Source organism: Paramormyrops kingsleyae, chromosome 3, assembly GCF_048594095.1.
Source record: "Paramormyrops kingsleyae isolate MSU_618 chromosome 3, PKINGS_0.4, whole genome shotgun sequence".
Taxonomy (NCBI): Eukaryota; Metazoa; Chordata; class Actinopteri; order Osteoglossiformes; family Mormyridae; genus Paramormyrops; species Paramormyrops kingsleyae.
Window position 1 is genome coordinate 19,096,309 of NC_132799.1, and position 21,316 is coordinate 19,117,624.

Consider the following 21,316-nt stretch of genomic DNA (forward strand, 5'->3'; position numbering starts at 1 on the left):
TGTCTCCAACGTGATTCCACTTGTGCTTTATTAAGTTTGGTGAACAGCCCCACTGTCATGCTGTAGCTGATAACAACGGCCCCATTCTTTATTTTATTAAGCCTTATCAGCAGTGTGAGGGAAATCCCAATTCCATCAGTGCTTGTATCATTTGCTATGCATGATGGAGCAATTTGCATGAACACGAAAAGCGGAGAGTCCCATTCTGGAGCTTAGATGTGTCACGTCCACCACGGGAACCAGCCAGCAGATCATGGAGAATGGGCTGCACCTGTGCCCGGCCCTTTAAAAGTGGCCTCTCGACCTGTGCACAGTGAGGTATTGTCGAGTCTGCACGAGATAAACCGAGCTTCTCTCTCTGCCTTATCACAGTCTGGATCCTGATCACAGCTTATGTCCTGACCCCTGATCGCTCTGTTCCACCTCCACCCGCTGGACCTTCCTTCCCTGTCCTGGAATGTCCTGTCCAGTCTGCTTATTCCCAGTCCTCGTTCCTCAGTCTCTGGAGACTCCCGAATCCCCTGCTCATCCCTCGTCGGCCCGGTTCCTGATTGTGGATGCAAAACTGCCCAGCCCTAGCCTGACCTCAGTTATGCTTTCAGGTGTTTTCCTCTGTTTTCCTCTATTTTTCAGAATTTCATGAGCAATATCTTCACTGACATGCTGAACCACTTCGTCATCATCTACATCAACGACATCCTGGTCTACTCCTGCTCCAGCAAGGAACACATCACCATGTTTGCCAGGTCTCTGGAACTCTAGGAGAATCACCTGTTTATGAAGGGGGAGAAAAGTGAGTTTCATCGGCCGGCAATCATATTCCTGGGGTACCACATACATCCCAGGGGCGTGGGGATGGATGACAAGGAGTTAAGGGTGGTCTGAGACTGGCCCCAGCCTTGCAACACCAAGGAACTCAAATGGTTCCTCACATATATTAACTTTTATAGGTGCTTCATCCATTGGTTCATTTTTGTGGCCGCCCAGCTGACAGCCCTCCGCTGAGGTGATCGCCCCCTACCCTCCAATGGACCACTAAGGCCAACGCTGCCTTCCACACCCTCAAAGATCACTTCAGCTCTGCGCCAGTACTGTGCCAAATGCACCTGCTGAGGCTCTTCATGGAGGAGGTTGATGCGTTGGAGGTGGGGGTAGGTGCTGTCCTCTCTGAGACACAGCCTGAAGATGGAACCATGCACGTTCTTCTCCCGTATGCTCACCCCGTCAAAACACAACTGCGACGTGGAGAACTGAGAGTTGCTGCTTGCCCTCGAGGAGTGGCGGCACTGGCTGGAGGGGGCGGCTCATCCTTTCCAGGTGTTGACCGACCATAGCCTCACCCCCCACCAGGCTTGCTGGGCCCTGTTCTTTACCACAGGGTCCCCCCAGTTCTGGCAGAATAAATTTCCAAAACTTTTCCAGTACCACAAGAAAATTTTCCAAAACCCACAAGATTGCTTTGATTTGATGATCATGCAGTTTCAGATAGTAATTGTCCTGCCCCGATCGTCCGCTTCTTCCGTGTGCCACGCCCCCTCGTTAACCTCGTGTAGAATCCCTGTGTGACCAGCTCTTTCTGGTTGCTGTCATTAGTCCTCTGTATTTACTCCGCGTTTCAGGTTTTATATATATATATATATATATATATATACATATATACACACACACACACACACACACACACACACACACATACATACATATATACACACACACATATACACACACACACACACACACACATATACAGTATATATATAAAAATTTAATCCCGTGTTCCCCGTTCCGCATACGACACGACAGTAATACTACAATTTTCAGTGCGATAACAGCCAATCTGCTTACCAAATAAGCACAGACGGTGGACAACTTTCACCAATGTGCAAATAGCGTTCAACTAAGAAAATTAATCCCTATATTAAAATTATATGTACCTTATGATTGGTAGAGGCAAACGGAGTCAAAAACGGGAAACTGATCAGTAAAATTCAAATACATGCAAAAAAATTGATAAAACCATAAAAACTGGAATAACGAGGAAAAAAGCAGCGATCTCAAATATGCAAAATCTGCGCGGAAACGGATGTTTACCAAGGTAGTTAACTATTGACTTCCACTCGTACATTTCTGTTAGCGCGTTGCGGAACGAAGCGGGAAAAAGGGGACTAGTTTGGGGACTAGTTTCCAAAACTTTTCCGTAGCTTTTCCTCTCTATCCAAGAATTCCAAAACTTATCCAGGGCCTGGAAAATCTTCAAAATTCCAAAACTTTTCCAGGCTTTCCATGACCGCGGGTACCCTGCTACCAGGTTTGATTTCAAGGTGTCTTAAATCCCAAGTACGAAGAACATCAAGGCCAACACTCTCAGCAGTTCGAGCCCCCCCTGGCAGAGGAGGATCTCATGCCAATCCGGCCACCCACTTGCTTCCTGAACCCGGTGTCCTGGAACCTCAATCTCACCAAGCAGGAGGCCCTGCCCAGGGAGCCTGTGTTTGCTGGCTGCCCCCCCCCCACAAGTTGTTTGTCCCCACCACTTGCTGTCTCTCACTCTTCCAGTGAGTACACACCTTCCTCAGCTGCACGAGGGGAGGGGAGCCGGCACAGTGCGTCTCCTAGCCAGTCAGTATTGGTGGCCAGGCTGGAGGGAAGAGGTGGAAGAATATGTTCTATCCTGCCCCATCCGCACCCAGCACAAAGCTAATGCCCATCCATCTGCTGGCCTCCTTGAACCCTTGCTAGTTCCCCAATGACCCTGGTCCCACCTGGCCCTAAATTTAATCTCAGACGTGCCCCGTTCCCAAGGTAGCTCACGGTATCCTCACAGTGGTGGATCACTTTTCCTGCATGTGTCACTTCCCAAGCTCCCCACCTAGGTTTTCCAAATCACCTTTCTGCCATCTGTGCGCTGACCTCGCTACACAGTAGGCCCACTTCCTGCCCTGGGTAGAGTACCTCATTGACTCCTGCAAGATCCCTGACACACGGCTCTCCCCGTTCCAAAGTGTCCTTGACTACCAGCCCCGAATGCACCCATGGACTCTCCGCCCAGCGCCATCCTCATGGTGGAGGACTGGTTCTGGCTGAGCCGCAGTGCATGCGCTGAGATGAGACTAAGGTCCTCAACCTTCTGGACACCTCCCTGGGGAGGTGCTCCAGGCATGTCAAATCCAGAGATCGAATTTATCGACGGCATCGACAGCAAATGCCGCCGTGCCTTAGCAATTTGCCGTGCTGCCCTGAATATTTACAAGTTCTTGCCGGCAGATACTTGCAGTGCCCTCTTCCTCAGTTGCGTTTGTGCCCTATTGTGTATGTTTAGATCATAATAAAGTCAATAAACTTAGGAAATCAAGAACAAGTTCTTCCGTTTTTTACTTCTCTGTCGCCATGTCCATGATGTCTGGGTTGATAAGCGCATCCCATAATTTTACGTTAGCCACGCCTCCATGGTTAAATTATTCAGAGCGGCTATTCTAGCCGATGCTTACCTCCCTCCGAAACTAATAGCAACATGTTCATAGAAAAGGGAGGGTGAGAAGGTTTAGAAGTTCTTTTGAAAGTGAGGCTGTATTGCGGGTATTTTTGGCACATGTACAATCATCGATTTACATCGACGAATACATGTAAGTTAAAAACCTGAAGAAAGTCTCCTCTTCACATCTGAAGGCAACTTGTTAAGGACCTGTTATAAGGCCACAAAGTTCCAATTAAAATGCCTACGAAAGATCGGGTGAAAAAAGAAAGCAGGCTGAGATGACGGCCGCTGCTTCTAAGACCCAGAAAATAACCACATTTTTTAGGTAATTTCACTGGTTATGCATGTCTTTCCCAATGATACCGCATCTATTGTTATGGAAATTATGTCATTACTTGACGTTGTAATAATTTATAATAGACTGTAATAATTCATAGAAGATTGAAATAATTGATACCAGATGTGCATTGAATTGAAGTGAAAACAGAGAAGGAGTTAGAGCATAAACTGTACTGTCCTGCAGCTGCTGTCACGGGACAGTTCATAGTGGCTCGCGGAAGTGTTGCGGGACGGTTCGTAGTGGCTCGCGGCACTGGGCGGGACAGTTAGCGAGTGACTCGCGACACTGTTTGAGTGTCTCAGGACAGTGTTTGAATGGCTCGGGACAGTTGGCGAGTGTTAGTTGGTTTGAATATGGTCACTCATGCATTATTTTGAAGTTCTGTTAGTCATGTTAGTGTCAATGTCTCAGCAAAAATAATGTTCATTAAATTAAAGTTTTTATCACTGACAATAGCTGGTTCTGTTTTTTTTCATAAAACATTTCGTCATTAATGAGTAGGTGAATGAAGGCAACAGCATCTTTTTTTCAATAGCTAGTCTAACACTATTTCACAGGGTGCTAATGCATTTATTGCCCTTGAAAATGCCAGAATGCTAAATATTTCATGCGTCCAGCTATATACCTTTTTGCCTCAGTGCCCTGGCCAGTAATTCTTGATTGCCTTGGTGCCCTCCGAACCTACGGGAAAATGCCTTAGTGCCCTCCTATATTTGAGGGGATAAAAGGCAAACATTGCTGTGCCCCCCGAACAAAGTAACTCTACCCCTGCAAATCAGGGGGAGACTCAGGGCAGACCCAGAAGATGTTGGACAGATTACATCTCTCAGCCCCCCTGAGAACACCTCAGTAGACCCCTGAAGGAAGTGGCTGGTGAGAGGGATGGGAAATGAGAATCGATTCCACTTGAAAACCAGTTCCAAATTTTTGCATGCCTCAAACATTATTAGTTCCTATGACGGCAGCAGCATGGAATGTCGTCAGGGTATAAACCATGAGGCATAAAACACCTCAGCACTGCATTTCTCTCCCCTTCTAGACACGGTAAAAATGCCCTTCGCTTGTGTGGTCACGTCGTCTAGGACTTCAGCCAATGATCCTTAAATGTGCATACATTTGCATATTGCGATATAAAGCTTTGTTTAACTACGCACATTTCAAAGCATGTAACACACAATATTAATAATAAGCCAATTACATGCTTCCAACTAAACTTTTACAATAGGATAGATCATGCTTATATCTCTACCATGGTGACCGTTGGAACATATGTCAGTGCAGAATGGGCCGCTGTGTACTAAACTGCATCGTGAACAACAAGGCATCTTTCTCCCTACGATTTGAGTGAAGTACTCATCGGATATTAAATTTCAGGTTAGTCTTAGAACTGCTGAGATGTTGGTCTAGTGTCGGACTTTCACAACACATTTGCATGGGAACATTGTGAAAGAGCACATTATTAATTAATTAATTAATTAATTGATTGATTGTAAGAAATAAATGATTTATTAAAGATGATTTGCACAAATCATATATTTAATGTGTGCTTTGACGATGTTTTCTTATTTTCGTCAAAGCTGCTCCATGCTTTGAATTATATCTAGTAAAAATTACACAAATGCAAAGTTAAAGAGTGTAGGCAAGAATGTGCGTTCAGTAGATAAACGCAGTATTTTAAGTTATTCAAATTTTACTAGGTATATATGCCTATTTTTTGAAAGATGAATTATTTTTTCAGTCAGTATTTTGTTTATTTTCCAAGTTACATCCTTTTAAGGAGCTTTGTAATTTAACATGTTCAAATGTTAGGTGGACATTCTACATTGTCTTCAAACAGATGATAAAACGGTTGCATTGATGCTGGAAACCTGTGTAGGCCTATGTTTTCCCAGAAGAGGTCAGTTTTTCACAGAAAACTGATCAGGAATGGATAAGGGAACTGGTTTGAAAAAAAATCGGATTGATACTCAGAATTAATAATGGCACTGGTATCGATAAAATCTTACCAATTCCCATCCCTAGCCAGAGGTCTGGGCTCAGACTGCTGTACCTGCGACCCAGAAAAGTGGTGGAAAATAAATGGATGGATGGATGGATGGATGGATAGATGGATGGAACGAACTCTGGGTTGCTTTAAGGACGATGCATCCTAACGAGACAGCATGCACACACAGACAGAAGCATGTCAAACTCTGGACTCGCTACATCCATTGCCTCACACACTGACACTCAAATTAATATTGATTACAGCCAATCAGTTTTCAGCTCATTACTGGTGACACGGTAACCTTGTGAGTTTAAACGATCCCTAAAAATCAAGCTTGCTAGTTTATTTCTGTCCTCAGCATCATTAGTGTCACTGCCTGTTACTGTGACTAACAATAATAGTGGCCTTATTCATAGCTCCTAAGGGTCAACCCATAAAAAAGCCACAGAACATAAAGCTGCCACCCCACGCCCAAACTCTGTAAAGTGAAAGCTAATGAGTGGTCAGTAGCAGACACCTGCAGTTACATTTAAATGAATAGAGGATGAAAAAGGTCCAGCACATGCAGTGACCAGAAGCCAACAATATCACAATGTCCAAGATGAGCATCTTACACGGGACATTATACGAACATAACTCCAGTGAAGCACTTCCACAGCAAATCTGGCATTCAATGGAACCAGAGCTCAAAAGATTAATTAATAATGAACATGGCAATTGTCAGCTCACAACTGCCTAAATTTATCAATGTTTTCCTAGTCAGAAAGGCACTCCACACTTACACAGATCTGCATTTAAATTAATTCTGTCACTTTTCTTTGTTACTGTACTGACACAGCCCCCCCCCCCATCTGAAGGGAGTCGAGGGTCCAGCAGACCCAATGAACCCCCCATAGCCATTTACACCTCATTTTGCACTCAAATAGACCCCTAATATCAAGCCTCCCAACCAGTATGTGATGTGACCCAGAATCAGCAGCAACAGATTTCCACCACTGACCCGTGGACAGTCAGTCTGAAGGTGATGCTTTCAGCAGATTCACGCTCTGTTTACATCAGCCTCTGCGGTTGCGTTGACTTCCGTCCAGCTGAGCTGTCAGTCACCCAATATGGAGTGCTGTCTTCCTTAGACCCACTGTACAGAACTGAAAGTGAAAATCTTCATCTGTTCCCAGTTCCATATAACCCCCTTCCAAGGGTACATTTGCACAGTCAGTTCCCTTAGGTCTCAGGTCACTACGCGGCATTCCGGGAAACTGGAGACCTTCGGAGACAGGGTAGGCTGACATCTGTGAGACAGTTTCTCACGAGGCTTAGGCTATCCACAATGCTATCCTACCTCAAACTTTAAGGCAGGCAGTCGACCAAAACAGACAGCCAACAGAACAGGGGCTGCAGGGAACCACTGACTGTGCAAATGTACCCTTGGAAGGAGGGTAACATGGGACTGGGAAAAGACAAAGATTTTCACTTTCAGTTCTGTACAGTGGGTAGGGAAGACAGCACTCCATCCCTGATGTAATGCTGAGTAGGTGGGAGTAAATCAGACCCAGCATGGTCCCTCGGGCTGGGGCACCCTGCTGGGTGATGCGTGAAACAGATGTCCCGGCTCTTTTCATTACCATCGTCAGCTAGCCCACAAACCACAAGCACTCCAAATATATTTCAACAGTGTATGTTTTTGTGCAAATGGGGAGGGGGTGGCAGCAGTGGGGCTAGACAGCTTGCCAACGGTCTGCACCAGCACTCCCTCTGTGGAGGCCTCAGCTCCTTCAAACAGCCTGCCGACGGTCTGCACCAGCACTCCCTCTGTGGAGGCCCCAGCTCCTACCAACAGCCTGCCGACGGTCTGCACCAGCACTCCCTCTGTGGAGGCCCCAGCTCCTACCAACAGCCTGCCGACGGTCTGCACCAGCACTCCCTCTGTGGAGGCCTCAGCTCCTTCAAACAGCCTGCCGACGGTCTGCACCAGCACTCCCTCTGTGGAGGCCCCAGCTCCTACCAACAGCCTGCCGACGGTCTGCACCAGCACTCCCTCTGTGGAGGCCCCAGCTCCTACCAACAGCCTGCCGACGGTCTGCACCAGCACTCCCTCTGTGGAGGCCTCAGCTCCTTCAAACAGCCTGCCGACGGTCTGCACCAGCACTCCCTCTGTGGAGACCCCAGCTCCTTCCAACAGCCTGCCGACGGTCTGCACCAGCACTCCCTCTGTGGAGGCCCCAGCTCCTTCTAACACCCTGCCGACAGTCTGCACCAGCACTCCCTCTGCGGAGGCCCCAGTTCTTTCCAACAGTGTGCCAACAGTCTGCACCAACACTCCCAAGGCCCCACGGAACCATTCGAGACTTTTATTTAATATGAGATGCGGAGCACTGCAGTGCAAGATTAAGATGACATACGGGGGGGAGGGGGTCACTTCATCTCTCGGTACTGAGCAAAGATAGCACACCCCAAACTGGGCCACATTCAGGTGAGACTATTTCCCCATTTCAAAACACTTATTTGCAACACATATACAAACTATCTGGCATATACTAGAATAGTCATATTAACCATTTTGCCACAAACCAGGACCAGTGAGCGGAGGGAGAATTTCTTTCTCCTGGTCCCTCATAATAAAGAAAATTTGCTAATAAAATCTGTCATTTTGAAAAGCATTTTAAAAATAAAATGGGGGGGGGCATGAAAGAAGACTCTGGTTAAGACATCAGCCTGCTGCTGGAATCCTGAGATTTACTGTGGGACCGGTACTTAAAGGCAAAGGTAATAAATTATGTGCCGAGACCTGAGGGGCAGATTCCTGAGAGGCCCATGCCCCCCACTTAGGGGATGCTCTGCCCATGCCCCCACTTAGGGGATGCTCTGCCCATGCCCCCCACTTAGGGGATGCTCTGCCCATGCCCCCCACTTAGGGGATCCTCTGCCCATGCCCCCCACTTAGGGGATGCTCTGCCCATGCCCCCCACTTAGGGGATGTTCTGCCCATGCCCCCCACTTAGGGGATGCTCTGCCCATGCCCCCCATGGCTCCAGTCAAGCTGCACCTGGGCAGGATCGACATTGTGAGCCAGTCACCCAGGGCCTGGGAACAAACCTCTGGCCACTCCAATAAGAACTACCAGTGGTGGACAAGCACTTGTCTAATCCCCGTGTCACCACCCCCACTCCAGAGAAGTCAGACGGCTCCTCCCAGGGGCCCTAAGCATGGCCCCACAATTGGCCCGATCTAGGGCACTCTGTGTGGCCTGCTCATTCATAGGCTTCTCTGTCTCCACAGCGAGGGAAGAAGTTACATCCTGGAGGTTGTACATCAGAAGCTTCTTTGGAGATTGGCGCTTGTACAAATCAACATGACTTATGATTTTACAACAGACGTTTCCCCTTTAACCTCCATAAGCTCAATGGCCAGAAAACATCTCCGCTTACATATGAAGAATCCTTCTGTCCTGTATGTGGCCGCCGGGTCCTTCTGTGGCAGCAGTCCCGTGAGAAACCGTCTCACAGATCTCAGCCTACCCTGTCTCTGAAGGTCTCCAGTTTCCCGGAATGCCCCGTACTGACCTTATCACTAAAGGGGGGGGGGGGGGGAGGCAGGGGTCCTATGGACTAGCCAAACAACTGCCCAAAATAAAGCTTCTAATGTCTCCCTCAAGCCCTCTCAGTGAGAGTAAGACTAAGTAGAGTGCAGTCATTGGCGCACATTAAAGGCATATGGAAGGTATCTGTAGTTCTGCCTAACAAACCCTACTAAGCAGGGCCCTGGAGTTAGATGGACATCCACTACTGTAATAGACTGTTTGTGAGATGTCCATATATGATGGCAGTGGGGGAGGGGGGATGGTCAGGCCCAGCCATCCATCTTAATTCACGTTAAAAGAAACAATTAAACATTCAATCTACGGGGCTATTTGACTAGACTGACCATTCAGCAGAACTTCAGAGGTTTCAGCTGAGAGCTCCCTGCTAATTCTTCATAAACGTTTAAATGAAAGGGGTAGAGAAACAAGGTATTCCTGGAGTATCATTTGCCATGGAGATATGTGAAAGATCAACACCCTGGCTTGCGTTCCCAAGACTGTGGCAGAAATGAGATCAAACATGCAAGTTTGTTAAACGAGAAAGATACATGATGATTAGCATCACTCCAGAGGTCAGACAGGGCTCCAGGCCAGTGGTCGAGGCTAAGCGCATGACAACCATCTAACCAGCCTGCAGATTCCTGGATCCACATGAAGGCTGGAAAGATGCCTGCTCAAACGGTTAGCAGGCAGTTGCTGGCTCTCCTATCTTGGCAAAACCTCCAAGCCCAGAGTGCCGGGTTCTCCCCGTACCTCCAGAGGCCCGGGAAGCCAGACTACACCGATAAAGGTGATCCACAGCATCAGTCACAGCTTTACATGAAGGCATGTACTGGAACCCACAGGAGCTTCCCTTAATAGCACCAGCTGAGAAAAGAATGACTTTACTATGTGCACGTATAAAGTCTTTGACCTACTCAGTCTCTCCCACGCATCATCATCTTGTATAAAGCTAGGAACTGTCCATTAAATCCATAAAGATGGGGAGGGCAAGCACCTGAACAGGTGTGGTCAGTGACCACAGGGGTGGGACAAACTGTGGAATGGGTGTGGTCATATATTGCCATTTGTCTAAAAGGAAGAGACATTTGGTTTAAATGGAGGGCTGTCAGCCTCATGAAAACATTGCAACATATCATTTCATCTGACAAACACATGAAAGTCTAATAATACCCAATGAATTCCCTAGATGCAAATCCCAGTCCAACATGCCGGCTGGTCCAAAACCAGCAGGGATATCTCAGTCATGCAGAACATCTGAACTGCATGAGGCAAATCGCAACAAGTCATTACAGAAAAAGAAAAATCAAAACAAAGGTAGACTTCCATTACTTTTGTTTGCTGCAAAAACAAAATTAAATGGGGAGAACCGTGGCCAGACACATTTTTACTGTCTGGAAGACACTGGTTACCATGAAAAGAATGTTGGCGCATTAAATTACAGTAATAAAACGCTTCTTCAAACTCCCCCTCACTCAACCAAGAGATTTAAAGGGATTTCAAAAAGAAAAAATAAGAAAAAAACTAAACTGGACCCCTGCAGCACATACACAGAGTGTTGTACTGTGACGTGAAGATGCAGTCAGGCTGGTTTCTTCTCAGGGTCTGGAGCAGAAGACACCACAAACATGATCTGAATTACATATATTACAGGATTCGATGGTTGAGGCCACAGCATGGGGGACGATAACTCAGAGTGGGTGGATGGAGGAAACTGCAGGTGCCACACTGAGTTGCGTCTTCCTCAGAGACAGCACCACCTGGAGCCCACAAGATCAGGAACATACAACCCCGTCCTGTAATCTGTCTTACCCAGTCCATGACATCTACCTGGCAGACGCTGAGAAAGCCAAGGTGTGATAAACACTCCCAAGTTGGGGGCCCGATTAATCTGGGATAGTCAACCAAGATTTAAAAAAGAAGAAACTGATTTTTACACTATTTTACACTTAATTACTCTCTGCAGTTGTTTAAGAAAAATCTATAAGGCTCTCCCATTAGGAGTTTATCTAATGTATTTTGAAGCTCTTTCAAGAGCAATTACTGTGTCATAAACACATATCTTCAGACATGGGTCTCCGCCGCGAAACTGGGCAGTTTCGCTCATCAGGAAATTGGACAACGCTCCATCCATCTCTCATCCCCACCGCTGCTTCTCCTACCAACTGTGCAGCTGGGGGTCTTCCTGGTTAGCTACACATCATCAGGATTTTTCTGATTATTTACCCAACCATGATTCATTCAAGCTGCATGCCAATCACCCCCCAGACAGCTGGGCTGTCCCCTTGCTTTCAACTAAAAACAAACCTTTCTCTACGTGTCATCTGTCACAGCCCTGAAACCTTGTGTGAAGTCACGCAGGAGTGACCAGAGCTAAAGCCTGGTTATTTTTATTCAGATTGATCAGAGTGGTTTGGTCAGGAGCCCCAGGCCCCCAAGCAGCCGTTATCAGAAGCCACTGTGGGCTGTGGAAAACAGCCAGCAACTCAACAATAAGAGGAAATATGGCGCTCACAGGGGTGGGAGGCATGGCACCAGCAGACACTCCCCTGGGTGGCACATAGCTGCCAGCTGATCAAACAGCAAGATTAACATATCTAAGAGGATGGCAAAACACACCACATCCAGATGGCCCGCTAATAACCGCTGGACCTAACCCCAGAACTGCCCACACTGCACGACAGGTACCGTCCCCCCTCCATCCTGTCGTCTGTCAGGTATCGGGATTGGGAAATGCCTGAAATGCAGCGCGCGCTTGGGCAGAATGTTCTGCCACTCCATGATTAGATGATTCATTAACATCCTAAGCAGGCACTTTGGTGCCACTTTACAATAAGCCTACCCATATAAAGAGTTTATGAATGGTTTATAATCTGGTTATTAATTAGTTGTAACACTTTGTAAATTATTAATAGACATTTTAACACAGTTATAACACAGTTTTCTTGTAAATGGTAGTAACTCATTAATAAGTGGCAAAAGGGAGCCTTATTATAAAGTGGCACCAACACTTTTAATCATTACATGAAAAAATGAAGTCAGAGGCAGTCTGAAGGGTCTCACCACCCCTCACGCAGTTCAGAACAGCTAACGGGAAGAGGGAAAAATTCCCAGAAGCCCCTCCTTTCGGAGGTGAAGGGTCAGGGGCTTTCTGGGTAATTCTCAGGAATTATTTCCCAGTGAAGTTCTCATTGCTGTTTGTAATGGAAAATATTTGTGTGAGGTGAACATATGCGCAGGGCTCAGAGCAAAGGTACTCCCCAAGTGGGCTGTCGATGCAGAGGCAGCAAGCAGGGGAACGACATCTGCCCAGACCCCACAAAAACGAAACAGACACGGCCTGATTACATCTGGAAAACGAGTCACACTTCTACACACTCTCTGCTACCGGTGTGCATAATATAACCGCCTTGCAGGCACAGTGACCAGGAGGTGAAACTGGTGGCACACAACTCCAACAGAAGGACAAGCTAAGCCCCCCATGCACCTGTGAACACACCTGTGTTTCAGTCCAGTGGACAACCTACCCAAGGACACTCAGCTGCTTGACAGTTTAGCCACAGAGGTCACTGTGTCCAGCACTCACACCTGACATGTACCCCACACAGGTGGGCTGCAGCACCTGTTAATGGCCATCTTCAGGAGGACCTGAGTTTCGGTAACCTGCTCTGGTGAAGGAGACACAGGAAGAAGATGCTTGTGGGCCGAATACAGCTCCCCAGAACTTAACAACCCCCTCCCCATTTTTACTCCTCCCTACAACACCCATGTAACCCCACTCCCGCAAAGTCATTCGTAAACCTGCAAGTGGGGTTAGGCTATCAATTTACCCCATAAAGGGTCACATTTATAGACTAAATCAGTTTGGCCCAGTCGACAAGCAGCCGTCACATATCCTTGCCAAACCTCCTCATGTGTCATGACCCGACCCAGTCTGGCCTGAGCTGCCCCCTGATATGACACAGCGTGCGGTCAGACACAGCAGGAATGTGCACTTCTCTTCCGACACTAACATCCAGGGCCTTTGAGGTGGATCGTCAGGGATGCTTATGGTAAGCTACCTCAGGTTCAAACGATGCCCATGGTTAACTGGTGCCAACTGAGGTTTACATGTGAACCCGGTCGGTAAGCCACCACGACCCACTTTGCTACTGGAAAGGCCTGGGGGCACGTTAAAGGTCTTGTGTCAAACTTCAGCCACCATACTTCAGCACAAGGCACAATGACATAACTCTCAGAAATCTCAACTTCTCACGAGCAATAAGGGACACATACAATCTTGAGACCCATTCACCTAACTATGTTGTGCTGAATATTATATTTAAAACATTCATGGTGATACAAAGTACTGGGACCACAGTTACGATATTGAATATTTTCACTGAAAACGTGGAGCTGGTTCAGAAGTGATAGCCTGTGTTTAGACGTTTTTCAACCCATCTGTTGTCTGCCTCAGTCATGAGGGACTAGAGGGCTGCTCACAAATTCTTCAGATGCCGATGGTCTTTAGAGCAGAAGGTTTGGACAAACAGAGCAGCTCAACCGTTACAGAAATGGCTTGACAGCCTCGCTGGAGGCCGGTTCCCACAGGGGCCATGAAGGGAGGTGGGGTCTGGATGCTTACCGACGTGAAGGCAAGGATCTCCTCATCAGTCAGCTTGTGGACAGGATTGTTCTTCTGGAAATCGATGCTGCCAACACAAAATACAAAAGTCAGTCAGAATGAGGAGACATGGTGCATTGACGTCACCTAGCTGTTCTGACACATGGTTGGCCTGTCCATGTCACCCCCAGGTAGTGTGACGTTACCGACAGTAGTGATGTGCGGGTCGACCCGTGACCCGCGGGTCGTGGGTGCGGGTGGGCGGGTCAAAAAGTTACAAAACGCATTTCATTATCGATCAAAACGTGCTGTAAACGGGGTTCGAATTACCACGAGGGTCGCCTAGTTCCACTCGCAATCACAATCAGGGAAATAAAAGGAAATAAAGCTATCCGTAGCTTTAGTTTACACTGCCAAAACCTCCGATGAAGACATGGCTAACTTAATCAGAGAAAAGTTAAGAAAGGGCGATGCAAAGACGTCCTTGGCTTTTGGAGGGCTCACAGTCACGATTTCCTTCTCCTCTCGATGCTGGCAAGAGCGGTGCTTTGCGTTCCTGCAACCAGCGCATCAAGCGAGCGCGCGTTCAGTTCAGCAGGTCCTGTGCTGGAAGCGCATCGAAATAGGCTAAACCTTGGCACGGTGGATTCCATCCTCTTTCTCCACAGTGCTTCCAAACAGCTGTCATAAATGCAATCGGCGTATATTTTTCAATTTTGGAGTTTTCAATTTGTAGGATAATATGGAGTTAATTTTGTGCCAAAAGTATTAATCAAAATTTTGAAAACCGCAAGCAAATCATTAAGTATCAGAATGAAAATATGTTTTCCAAATATCAAAAAAGTCGAATAAAGTCATTTTTTCCTTCTTCTCTAATTTGTTTTGCTTCTGGAATGATAGGATAAGCTACTAGTTTGGTGAAATGTCACGGTTAAGTATGCTCTGCTCTACTTCATTTTAGACAGTTAAAAGACCTAAGTTCTAAGTTCATTCAAATCTGATAGAGTTCTCAGATCTGATGTTACATCAGATTTTACAGTTTTGACAACTATTGTGTTTTGCATACATGTGCGCTTGTGTGTGTTTGTGTGTGTGCGAGAGATGTCTTTCGTGCAATTTTGCACAACCCTTCAATAAATAATGACGTAAAAATCGATCTTTCGGTTTCTTTGTTGTTTGGTACACAGTTAATCTTGCATAAAATTGTGTCATCATCTTCAATGCGAATCTAGCACAAATCTATGTCATCTATGGGTTACAGTGTCACAAATGACACTTCATTGGTAGGTTCCATGGCAATACAGGCTCACTGTTTTTTTTTGTTTTTTTTTCTTTCTTCTCCTCGGGTCGGGTCGGGTTTTTGGTCATTATCCACATGTATTTTTGCGGGTTGGGCGGGGCGGTTTGGATCTCCTGACGGGTCGGTTTGGGGCGGGTGTTAAAAAAAGCCGACCTGCGCAACACTAATCGACAAGGTGGCCCTCCACAGGAACAGAGACTTCCAGGAAGAAACTGCCCCTGGTGATCTCGATCCCATTAAGGGTCAAAGTGCCCCACTGCAGCTGTGGGCTGGCACGTCACCGGAGGGTGGTGGCATTTTTGTCTTGTTTGACACACACCACTATTCCTGGCTTGATGCCATACGTTGGGGGTAAGGATTCCAAAGGACTGCTAAATGACTCCAAAAAATGATGGGGTGTCAGAACACGTGACCCACCCTAGAATGTCTGGTTCTTCCCTAAGGTGGAGATGGAATGGTCCTCCGTTACTGGGATGAACCCGCTCACATATATACACCATGTGACTCATTTTAGAGAGAGACTGGCACACCAGGATGCAGACCAGAGCCTCTATTCCTGTAGCTCAGCTCATAACATGCCAACTTTATATCGGAGTGCATTGTGGGTAAGCAGAGTACTGAACAGGGCTGGTTCAGTTAAATCTTTATGTGTGTACTGCCTAATAAGAGCAGAAAAAGGTGGATGATATGAAAGCGTTTGGGGTTCAGGGTTAATGGTCCTAACCTATGATCTGCAAAAGAAGGACATAAGTCAAGGACCTAGGTCAGGAAAACCACTCAATGTGCCCCCCCAAACTGAGGTTATGCAGAGTAAGTAATCTCTGTGGGGGGTTGGGCCATAAATCCTGCGGCATTTGTCAGAGTCCAGCCATGATGTCAGCATGCCACAGACATCCTCTTCCACCCCAACCCCTCCCAGGAAGCCACTCAGCCACTCACATCACAGACTGGGCCTCATTCCCGGACTTGGTAATGGTTCAGACCACTGGGGAGGGGGGGGGTCCCCTTCCTGTTCAGTCAGTCCCTGGGCAAATGAGCGATAAAGCATAGTGCAACGATATTCACTGCATGGGTCAATTAACCTTGTCGGAGTGGGAAAAAGGCCAGCAGCTCTTTGGTTAATAATAATCTGTCAATATCATCTCGCAAAAAATGAGCACAAAGATTACCATCCCTGAAAATGGCAGTCAAAACGTGGCAACAGTGATATATTCAAAAGGCTGTACTGTACAGAATCACATGGAGATAGAAACCTGCAGCCTGAACACTTTCTGGCAGGACATGTCACCCGACATCAGCACCCGATCCTAATAGGGATCCGGAGGGTTCAGAACTTGGTTGCTCAGACCAAGCTACCACCATGGTGGAGCCAGCACCACACAGAGCTACCACCATGGAGGAGGTGGCACAGCAGTGGTGCTACCACCATTGCAGAGCTAGTCACATTTTTAGTGCAGATTCCGCAGCTCAAAGGTTTTTTTCACTCCAACCCTCCTTCAGATGATGCAGTCGTACACGGGAGTGGAGGGCAGCCTTTCACCATGGTAACAGAAAATTGGCTATACTGCACTCTGAGATAAGGGGAGTAAGACTCTCATGGGACAATAGCTAATCCATCTCCACTCAGTCAATTCAATTATATCCCAGGCAGCGTAATTGTGTTTGGTAATTATTCCTGCCGTGTGCAGGATCTCCAGCACCCCCGAGGTGTGTGGACAGCCATAAAGATGTGAGAGCGTGTGAAATAAAGTGAATAGGCAACTGTACTGCTGAGGACACTCAGGACGGCTCGAGTTTTCGGGCCTTTATCTGAAGACAAGGAGAAGAGTTTTTAACAGTGTGTCAGTAGAGTGCCTGCATCCAGTGGCCTGTTATCCCAGAGAGCTTCCCAAAGAGGACGTCGCCATCACTAAGCCTTTTGAAATGATGTGGGTCCACAGAGACAAACTCTGTAGATCTGCAGAACCAGGAGGGCCAGAGAGCTGGGCCCCGGGAAGCCAGGAGCAATACACCCCACCACATTCAGACAGTGTAAAGAGTAAACCACCCCCTGACCCACCTCCACATGCCCCCCACTGACTCTCACCTATTGAATGACTGCCAGGCAGGCCTCTGGTTAGCAGGCCTCTGGTTATGAGACTAATGTTTTGAGCAAATGGGAAGTGGCCTCACTGTCCAATTTGCAGAGTGCCATCAGAGCTCTTACCAGACTCCCAGGATGACAGCCTGCTCTTCGGCATTGAGGTCCGGCAGCTGGTGCTCCCCGGGATCTGCCAAGTCAACCTTGTTCAGGACTGTGTCGTCGCTCAGGTCGTGGTCCTGCCAGCCGCAGCATAAAGAAGAACATGTTTCATGAGGTCGGGGTGAGGTAACTGTGCTCCATTTCTGGAAACTTCCAGCAGCAGATCTAGTTAAACTGGTCTGAGCCTATGACGGAACTATCGACAACTGGATCCCATTCAGAGGTCAAACAGTCAACCCGCTGAGCAGAGTGAAATGATACAGTATATGATAATCATAGTTACGTAGATGGAATGTACTTTTCCTTCCAAGCAAAATGCCTCAGCATAAAAACGACTTCAATGCTTTCTATAGTAAATGCTTACAGCACCTCATCATTTCAGAGCCTAGGTTGGAATGTGAACAAGTATGAGAAGAAGGTGAGTGTGTCAGACAATGTGTAGAAGGTGCGTACATGTTAGACAATTCAATGGAACAAAATTCCAAGATTGACATGTGGGCTTAAAACACCACAGGCTGCATTGGACCCTATGCAACCAGAGGCAACCTTGCTGGGAAGGTATGGAGATGGGCCGCTACAATGCTGACCTATCCCCGTCTGCCCACCCACTGTAATAACACTAAAAACACATCCACTATTTTCAGAAAGGTACTTATTAAACCAGTCTGGCTGTCACAGCCCCCATTCAGAGGGGGCACCCATGCAGATTGAGTGGCTGGCTCCGCGTGCTCCAGCACACCTTCATCCACCTTGCCATCACAAAGTTAAGCAGGGCACCAGGCCAGCCATAAAGCAGGATGATTATCGCACCCAGCAGGACGGGGGGGGGGGGGGGGGGTGCGGGGGGCAGGGAAAAAAGACAGGGAGCCCAACTGCCAGTGACAGCACAAACAGAATGACTCGGGTTCAGGTCCAGACAGACTCTCTGACAGGTGGGAGATGTTCAGGAGTGACGCTTTTTCCTAGACTGCTCTGGGGCAAACACCCCCCCCCCCACCACCACTCCCAAACTGCTCTGTATGCTGTTGCACAGCTAAACCCTCCTGATACCGAGCCACATTTCAAAGTAACGGTACTTCAAATTCATTACAATCTAATCAACAAGTAATCAACTTCAGTCCACAGATGCACTTCACTGGTTTCAGATGAGTGGTGCTAAGATACAACGGAGCCCCCAAACCTTTAAGCGCCAGTCAGCTTCACTCCAGATGAATCAGCCTGTTCTAGCCTCCTCTCTGAGCCCAGGCACTCCCATTGATAGCAACAGTACACAAAATCTCAACCTTCATCCCATGAATACACCATAACTCTCTCAAAGACCCAGCATTTTGATGAATCCATCACTAATGTTCCGATGTGATCAGAGTGGGCAGAGTGATGGCACAGGTGGGATGATGGCACAGGCAGAGTGATGGCACAGGTGGGGTGATGGCGCAGGCAGAGTGATGGCACAGGTGGGGTGATGGCGCAGGCAGAGTGATTGCACAGGTGGGGTGATGGCGCAGGCAGAGTGATGGCACGGGCGAGCCCCCACACGTTGTCATCGAGACATGGAGTGCAGAGACAGCAGCCCTGACAGCTGTACTCAGAGTGCAATGGGAGGGGGGGGCAGATGTGCCAGATGCTTATGAGTCCGTACAGCTGACACCCCACATTACTGCCACCTGGCACTGAGAAAACACAGGGGGCCCTGCTGGGCCTGGTGATAAATAAATCACAGTACAGGACCACGGGCTGCTTTGAGAAGACCTTCAACATGCCTACAAGGCTCAGTGTGTCTCAGCATATTGCATCAGCGCTTGATAAGTGGACTCCACCCTCTGGTGGTCAAGATGAGTATTACATTGCTTTTACCCTCCTTGTGGAGCGACCTTGAGACACCCTTACCTTGGGAAGGCTGTCCTTTGGGGTCGGTTTTGGTGTGGGTATTGATTTCCGGGGGGGGTCGCCATCTTTGCGCTGCACATCAAGGATGAGCTGGGCCAGGTAGTTCTCCTGGAAACGGGTCCGCTTCCCCAAAGCACCTGCACAGAAGGGAGCCCGACCCACTTTGACTGTTTATTCAGCCTACAGCTGCCTGCCTCGCTTGGGCCGGGGAAAGAGTTCACAGCGCCGGTGCCAAGCAAAACAAACGATGCCCAGAAGCCAAGCATTCATACCCAGTGTATACAGTGGATATATGTAAAACTGTCTCCACAAATGTGATTAAAAACCTGTTATTGTGGGGACCATTTTTAAAAATCTGTGACTGCAACCATAAAACTAACAATGCCACATATCTTGTATTTTATGTGTGTGCGTGTACCCCCATCCACACTGGGGACCGGCCACCCACCCGTCAAGTTGACCTCCAGCTCACAGAGCTCCCTCGACCTCTCAAAGTGCTCCTTAGCTGGTTGGTACTCATAAAACATCAAGCAGCTGTAGCCACACTCCAGGTGCAGCTGCACAGCCAGGTCACGGTGGCCCCCGGCCATCAGGTAGGATTCCAACTTTATCACTGCAGGGGGCGGAGACAGACAAGAAGGTGAGGGAGGAGTTCACCTTGCCTGCATCCTCATCTGGAGCAGCAGAGCGAAGCTCACAGGCTCTGATACTGAAGTCCCAATATCGAATCACAATATTTTTTCCTGTATTGACAGATATCGATAATTATCAATATAATAGTTTCACAATGATGTTCCATGTAATAATGTAATAATCAAAATAATAATAAAAATAACCCTATTCTGGAATGAATAATGAATACATGGAAATAAACAATATTGGTAAACAAATACTTATTTTCCAACAAATTTTACTGTTTATATACAAAATTCCCTTAAAATTATAAAAGGTTATTGATTTTCAAGTATTCAAAGAAACATAGCTCAAATGAACAAAACCATATAATAATGTAACAATGTGCAAAACTGTATAATATTGCAAATATGTTAAAGGGCAAACATAAAATAAAGCAGGACAGAACTGACTGCAACAAGTATCTTCCTCTATTCCTGGTCTCTTAAAAACTCTTAAAAATTCTGAGGTAGAAAAGTATCTAAACCAAACAAAAAACACTTATTCAAAAAAATGCCAAATCATGGTTAGATTCTTTGTAAATAAATTACATAAATGCTCTAACAGTACACGCAAGTTAGTGGTTTATTTATTGTTACTGTAATGTTGCGCTGCTTTATTTGTTTAATCGTCCAGTCTGTGAAGGGAATCAAGAATTGCATTGTACTCTGTACATGACAATAAAAACTTTGAATCCTTGAAATATATGTATTTGATCTTTTTCCTGGCAGCTATCTTTTTACACAGGGCCACTATACACAATAGTTTTATTCACTGCTAACAGTTTGTATCAGGAGTTGGTTATGGTAAAAGAAGTAATGTGCATGCAGGTGATATTTCTATAGATATAGATATTTCTATATAGACCTGACTGCCATTGCAGTCAGGTCTCGCAGACTACGAGGAGTAGAAGTCGTCGGTGATTGGCTGTTGTGCTGGTGTTCAGTAAACCTCTGCTCGATAGGCCATCGAGTTGTCTGTCTCAGTGCATTCTCTAAAATGGAGCAAACTTGGTTGATCGAGTTTTATAGTCTGTGTGTATCATCGTGATCGTCCTCATTTTTTTTGATAAAAAAAAATCGAGATCGTTTTATCACCCAGCACTACCCCATATCAAAATAATAAAAATCATCCATGCATTATTTTTTTAAAAAACAATAGAGTAGATACAGTGCAGTGTGTCCAGCCACAAAAATAACTGATGGCCACCCCAATCAAAATTTTCTGCAGATG

General features: G+C 47.0%; 1 protein-coding gene across 1 annotated transcript in view; it reads right to left on the reverse strand.

The window, feature by feature from the left end:
* ttc27 (tetratricopeptide repeat domain 27) overlaps positions 1-21,316 on the reverse strand; it is a 58,096-nt gene that overhangs the window by 21,447 nt on the left and 15,333 nt on the right. Inside the window, exons 6-9 of the mRNA XM_023804089.2 lie at positions 19,860-20,024; positions 19,412-19,548; positions 17,489-17,601; positions 14,004-14,070 (exon numbers count right to left, since the gene is read on the reverse strand). Coding sequence (XP_023659857.2) covers positions 14,004-14,070; positions 17,489-17,601; positions 19,412-19,548; positions 19,860-20,024 — 482 coding nt within the window. The remainder of the gene's footprint in view (positions 1-14,003; positions 14,071-17,488; positions 17,602-19,411; positions 19,549-19,859; positions 20,025-21,316) is intronic.